General features: G+C 33.4%; 1 protein-coding gene across 1 annotated transcript; it reads right to left on the bottom strand.

The window, feature by feature from the left end:
• Nucleotides 1–224: 224 nt before the first annotated feature.
• LOC124440282 (coiled-coil domain-containing protein 173-like) lies at nt 225–6775 on the bottom strand. The gene is made up of 16 exons (XM_046990638.1): nt 6654–6775; nt 6480–6535; nt 6215–6370; nt 5945–5998; nt 5461–5580; nt 5003–5119; nt 4438–4526; nt 4280–4358; nt 3488–3535; nt 3170–3220; nt 2667–2741; nt 2508–2551; nt 2178–2370; nt 1702–1785; nt 1031–1111; nt 225–687 (listed from the first exon to the last, which is right to left on the bottom strand). The coding sequence occupies exons 1-16, from the start codon at nt 6700–6702 to the stop codon at nt 328–330; spliced, it is 1656 nt and encodes a 551-aa protein (XP_046846594.1). The 5' UTR covers nt 6703–6775; the 3' UTR covers nt 225–327.
• Nucleotides 6776–6983: the final 208 nt, after the last annotated feature.

The raw sequence follows: 6983 nt of genomic DNA, 5'->3' as shown, positions 1-6983 counted from the left end.
ATAGAAACAATAAGATCAACGGAGGGAAAACAAGCGGAAAAAATTATAGAAAATGGAAGGAGAGAAAAGGCAGCTACATCTGAAAGTTTTTAAAACAATTAAGAGGTGGATACGACTCTAGAAGATGAATTCCTGCAAAAAGAAGGAAGAAAATATTAATTTGAAAAGAAATAGAGAAGAAAAACATTGAACATAATGAGTAATTTGAAAGATATGAGCAGGAATGCGGACAGCAGAATTCATCATCTTATTAATCTGTAAAAAAACTCCGTTAGTACATTCAATTTTACACTTCATAGAAATATCCAAATTACTAAAGCAATGTTTTTACCAGTTAAAACCAAGGCGTTTAAAAGATTGACCAGGCTCACCCTGTATTTTGCAACGTATAGTAACATCGTGAGAATAGTTTGGTAACTGTACACCAGAACTATCACAAACAATATAGCTAGGACGAATACCACTTTTTCCATCAAACCTAGGACCACGTCCCCCACCCGGACCGTCATTCGCTACTTTTATTAGTGGAAAATGATTGCCTAAGGGATCTTTGATTTTCTGCTCAGTCAGCACTTTACTCGCATATTCCTGGAATTTAGTTTCCTCTTCTCGTATCAGTTTTGCATTTTCGATATCAAAGTTCAGATTTTCAGTTTCTTTTGCCTTCTTACGTTGGATTTTTTCCCTCTGTAATTTGTAAAAAAAAATCAAAGAGCACGATTTTAAATTTAATAAATTATATAAAAACATTTACGTGTGCAGCTATTTTCATTGTCACTAGATACAACTGTATTGCAGAAAGGAAATGACCGAACACCTCACTGCAAAGTTCGTTAAACAGGTAGTGAGGTAAAGCATAAATTCGTTGCATTTTACTGAAAAATAGCGCAATGTACAGCTTGCTTTTTACTTCACCGATGTTACTACTTCAGTCACGAAGCATTGCTTGCACAAAAAGTTTTTTGGTTTTGAAAAATAGTTGCAAACTGGTCGACACTATTTTTTACTCAAAATTTTATACTACTCTTACTGCTTGTTCTTTGTGGTAATCCTTAAGTTTCTTTGAATAGTCTCGTTTCAAGGCTAGCTTGTTTTCTTCCTCTTTTTGATACTGACAAAATTCAATAAAAAATAGATAGGACTATTTACGATGACTGTTGAACTACAGATTCAATAAACAATTTTAAAATTGAAATGCTATAGTTGCACTGATAGAAGATGTAAACACCTGAAAATTTATACTAAAACAATTATAGTTACATTGGTTTAAAAATGATAATTCATTTCACATTCACCCCAGTCAATAAAAGCCTGTACTCATAGTGATTTCAGTTGATAAAAATGAAAAAAAATTGTCACATTCGGTGACGAAACTGTATATTTTTCGACAGGCTCAACCTTGTTCGCAGTCGTTATTAACGAACACTTAGAACCAAAACGAAAACATGGATAGAATCTTAAAAGGGTTTTATGCTGAGATGACAAAACAATTAAAAACAAACCAACAAATGCTCTTCTCTGACGTAATGTAAGCATTTTACTCAAATTGAATAAGATCTCTCATAATATAAGAAACAATAAAAAATCTTAATCATACGTTGAACATGCAAGAGTTTAAGATGATTTTCATTATTTATATATTGGAAAACATTTGAAAATAATTGCAAGATTTATGTTAGAAAAAGTTTATCCATTTTTTACCTTAATGTCAGATTGCATACGAAGTTTGAGGAGATATTTATCGTTTTCTACTTCCTCTTGCAGTTTCCTATCACGATCTTTTATCTAGGAATTTGAATATACCTCCTGTAATTTTGAACAAACAATTAAGATGACTATATTTTTTTCCTAAAGCAATGGCATAAACAAGCAGCCCGCAAATTTACTCTTTCTAAAGAAATGAATAATGATAATGATCTGAAATTTACATTGCCGTACCAAACCTTTTTTGCTCGCTACGCTATACTTGGCAAAAGCTAACAAGCTGATTAGTAGTCATTGTTAAATCGCTGCTATCAATCTTTTGATATTGCAGAACGTAATAAATTGTTCTCGTGGCGACTTTTTGAATGCAGTGTATTTGCATATTTGCCTCTAATCTTAGCAGTCAAAGGAATTTTTTTTGAAAGTAAAGTCTCATAGTGATTTACACAATGTTCTTTACAATGCATACTTACTGTGTCTATTCTGTGTTGATGAATTGCTTTTCTGCTCAATAATTCTTTCTCCAGTTTTGCTTCTTCTTCCTTCGCTATTTTTGCTTCTCGTTCAGCAACTGCTTTTGCAAGACGATCATCTTCGTCATTGACTTTTTGCTTCATCTGCATCGCTACCTTTTCACGTATTTTCTCCGTTTGCTCTTGCATGGTCCTGCAAACGTAGAGGTTGACCTCAATACCTCCAAAAACCTTGACTTGATATAACAATGTTTTATTTGTGCCAAATCTGTCTCTGTTAACATTCATTTCTAACATGAATTTCTAACCCATTTAAATCATTTTACTTACTTAAATAATTCAATTTCTCTATCTTTCCTCATTTTCGACATTTTCTAAATAACATTTAAAGAATTTAAGTGTATAATTCGTATCATCAAACAATATGTTTTCTTCAATTAAGGCACGTTTTCTACGTTAACATCCAACATCACTGTCTTTAAAAGTCACCTTTTTGGCGTTGGCAAACAGACGAATTTCCTCATTTTCTAGTTCCTCTTTTTTCCTTTCCTTTTCAAGAAGCATCTATGAAATAATTTGAAACATGTTACTTTTTCTGAATGTACACTACAGCTATGGATAGTTAAGAAGAGAGTAGAATTATGTTCACAATTATATTATACAATATATATGCAAATACATGGAGGAAGTTTTAGAGTTTAGATTCTTCGCAATAACAATGCACGATGCATGTAAGGAAAACGTAAATGTGAAGGTAGCGAGAAAAAATATCACCAAAACTGCATTTTCATCCCGACAAGCCTGTATCGTCATTTCTCACTCTTCAGGGGGTTTTAATAATACATGAATACTTAAGTGTTTAAATTTTAAGAAGATAAGCAATAACGACACGGGCTTGTCAGCATGAAATATTTTTTTCGTTACCACTCTCTCTCTCTCTATACATATCTATAAATATACATAAGTAAGAGCTACGTAAAATTTCAACTTACCACTCTTTCTTTTATCGCTTTTTTATGGCTGTTCATTAAAGACTTTTTTTGCTAGAAAATTGTAAAGTTTATCAATTTCCTGCATTTCGCTTACAAGCAATCTTTATGGGTCTAGCAGTATTTTTAATACGGTTGCTTACACGCATGTTCAAATTCAATCCCCAAATGGTGAATTCTACGCAGTCAAAATGAATTATAGCTGCTCAATTTGAAATTTAGCCAACCAAAGGTGTTTTGAATGGAAATATAGTCATCAAATAATGAGCTGTTGTAATTTATTTTGACTCATCTAAGATTCGCTAATTCTACTGCAGTTACCTCACGGCGTTGCTCTTCAGTTGATTGTTTCGTTGCTCGGTACACAGCCTAAAGCAAAGAAAATACATGCAAGGACAATTTCACTTACATCTAAAATTCTTAACAAGTGAAGTACAATTTTTTATAGTACAACTGACACATTGACGACATGTAGTAGACTTCTTTATAACACAAGAAATTAGCAGTAATTGTGACAATATATAGCAACTCAACAAAAAATTATAATCCTACAAGGCAAAGTTAAAAGGTGATAAAGATGTATCGCTTCACAAAGATCTTCATAACACGAAAAGGAATAAAGGTGTATCAAGTACATAAGATATCCTTCGTAGACATGTCACGAAAGAGGATAAAGGTGTATCTAGTACATACGGTGACCCTCGTGGACATGTCACGAAAGGGATAAAGGTGTATCTAGTACATACGGTGACCCTCGTGGACATGTCACGAAAGGGGATAAAGGTGTATCTAGTACATACGGTGACCCTCGTGGACATGTCACGAAAGGGATAAAGGTGTATCTAGTACATAAGGTGACCCTCGTGGACATGTCACGAAAGGGGATAAAGGTGAACCAAGTACATACGGTGACCCTCGTAGACATGTCACGAAAGGATAAAGGTGTATCTAGTACATACGGTGACCCTCGTGGACATGTCACGAAAGGGGATAAAGGTGAACCAAGTACATAAGGTGACCTTCGTAGACATGTCACGAAAGAGGATAAAGGTGTATCTAGTACATAAGGTGACTCTCTTGAATGCTCAAATAGAATACATATGCGTCACTAACCGCTTGTTCTTTAATACTTTGACCTTCAGCTATGTCCATCTCCTTTTCGTAAGCTTTTATCTTTTCTTTTTCATTGATCCTAAAAAATAATGAAAAAGTCATCCTCAAAATGACACCAAATGCGAATTTAACATTTACGACATCAGAATCAAACTCACTGCAATTGTTGGAAATTGCGCACTTCCTGACATTTAATATGTCTTTTCAACGCTTTTTCTTGCTCCTCTAGTATGCCTTGTTCGTTTTGCTTTATGAAAATTTTTATCAACACAATGAAGAAGTATTTTCTGTTTTCATAGAATCTGTATTTGGTACTATTGGGGAAGACAACTAAACCAGGTAAAGATGACAATAATACTAGTATATGACGCAGAGAGTTGCATAAGATATGTGAAGATGAAAGTCGTAGTTAGTACTGGGTATGAGGCAGAGAAATGTGAAGAATGACAATAGTACTAACTTATGGGGCACAGAAGATAAAAGAAGATGTTAATGGCTGATTCGATTTCAAATTTGGAAAGAAAGTAAGAAAGTAAGAAAGGACTTTATCTAGCACATAGCGCGAATCATACCATACGACGACTCAAACATTTTAATCGCAGACCAGAATGAGAAAAGTGAATAAAAAACATCCAATGGAAGAAAAACAGAAACCTACGTAGTATATTAAAAGCATTTTAGGTCTTCCATTAGTACTAATAGACGCAAAGAGGTAATTCATACCTTTTGTTCAATATCAAAAAAGTGATTTTCTCTATTCTTTGCAGAGTTTTTTTGCTTGTTCTTCATCTTTACTTGCGCATCTCGTTCTCTCAGTACTTCAGTCAACATCAACGCACTCTACGTATATACAGTTTAGAAACTACTTTAATACAATGTCTTGTTTTCTAGCGTCGACGTTAGGCAAGTCTACAATATTCGGTAAAAGCATATATTTATTTGTTGCTAAAGAATTCAATTTTGAAGTTTTTCGAATTAATATATGGCCTGCATCCAGATCCAATAGCTGTAAGGTAAGTCTTTTATTTGTAAGCTATCCAGTACAAACTTTGAGTTTGCATGCAAATTTTTTAAAATGCAGCAGACAAATGAAGGCATAAAACAAGAATGGTTGGTTAATACTTAGTGGTTACATGAACAGTAAATGTCAAAGTAAAAAAATTATCAACACAGAAACATACATGAAAGCCTTTGACTCTGTCTGTTTTGTAATACTGCAGTGTTTTTGCTCTCTCAATTGCTTCTTTTCTTTTTTGAGCTTGATATTTTGCTTCCTCAATGTCTATCAATTTCTTCTCCTCCTAAACAGTATTGTACAAATCACTATTTTAACTTCACTTTTTAAAACAGGTTGTTTCAGACATCAGAATCATCTCTTGAACACAAGTTGATAAAACAGAGCTCTATCAAGACAACTTTGTTCAAATGACTCAAATGAACTGGATGACAATGTATATGAGGACAAGCATTAACTATGAACAAAACAAGGAACGCTTTTAACAAAAACACAAACATGAAAAATGCAATGAGATTCAAGTCAGCAAGATAATTTGAAAATAAAAATGCTAAATTGGTATATTTTTCAATCATCTATTCATTCACATTATTTGATGATAAACATTTAATGAAATCTTTCAGACATTGCAATGTAGCATGATGTCTAACCTCTTCTTTTGCTTCCCTGATTTTCTTTGATTCAAGTTTCTTTAGTCGTTGCCCCTAAATAAAGAATGCTGTTTGAATAAAAATCACATGGACACATAAACCATTTTCTTCTAAATACATTTTTTGATGAGACATGATGACATTAATGAAGCTAGAGCAAATGATTGTCATACAATTTAATCATCATTAACATGAAGCAACAAAGAGTCTAAAATAAGCCGAGAAGCAAAACAATCTAACTCATTCATCGCTAGTGCCCAGTGGTAGTACCTCAATGGTATTCTCCCAATTTTTGACCATATTTTTAGATATATTGTGTAATTCTTCTCTCTCTGCTTTAATAGCTTCTTGTCTTTGTGCTTCATGGTTTGTCTTCAATAGTACATCTTGGATTCTTTTCCAGTCTCTTGGTTGTAATACTGTTACCTTTTAAAAGAATGACAAAGCCATTTGCACTAATCACTCTATTATTCTCTTCTTGGCTACTACTCCTCCCATTTGAATTTTTTATTTGTGTAAAAATATTTAAAATTACATCTCTGGCATCAAGTCCTGAAGGAATAATTGACACTGGATTATCATTCATGTTTCCTATAACAAAAAAAAAGTTATATGTTCAGTAAAATAGCTCAATATGACTAAACATGGCCTATATATGACGTCTAAAATAAATAAATACAAAGTCTGAAAAAGTAATTGATCCAAAAACCTTTTATTTGTCCCTCACGTCTCCCATACATGACTTGTGTTTTCGCCATTGATGATTTTGTTTGTAGTTGTCTTGTCGACGAATGTTGCTATGGTGATTATACGACAACGTCATTCACCGGCACGTGAATCACGGCATCAAGGCATGCTCTTTAACTTTTACTATGTCTTTTAGACAAGCTTTTATAAATATTTTAAACCACCGTTTCAGAACATTAGCGAGTCAGCAAATGTCCCAGAAAAATACCAGATTTTGCTAGAACAGAATTTTATCACACCGAAGGAATAGGTCCTTTCCCAAACGCAAAAGATTTCTAGTTGGCTTACCTCT

Source organism: Xenia sp. Carnegie-2017, unplaced genomic scaffold, assembly GCF_021976095.1.
Source record: "Xenia sp. Carnegie-2017 unplaced genomic scaffold, XeniaSp_v1 HiC_scaffold_2, whole genome shotgun sequence".
NCBI classification, from domain to species: Eukaryota; Metazoa; Cnidaria; class Anthozoa; order Malacalcyonacea; family Xeniidae; genus Xenia; species Xenia sp. Carnegie-2017.
The sequence above is the reverse complement of the archived record's forward strand: the minus strand, read 5'-3'. Positions and strand labels throughout refer to the sequence as shown.

Bases quoted from the DNA above. Each gene is read 5' to 3' on its own strand.
- LOC124440282 (XM_046990638.1), bottom strand. From the start codon at position 6,702: ATGGCGAAAACACAAGTCATGTATGGGAGACGTGAGGGACAAATAAAA. The intron at 4,527-5,002 runs GTATGAATTACC...ATTTTCATAAAG, and splicing joins TTTTTGATATTGAACAAAAG to CAAAACGAACAAGGCATACT. The intron at 1,112-1,701 runs GTAAAAAATGGA...GAATTTTGTCAG, and splicing joins GTATGCAATCTGACATTAAG to TATCAAAAAGAGGAAGAAAA.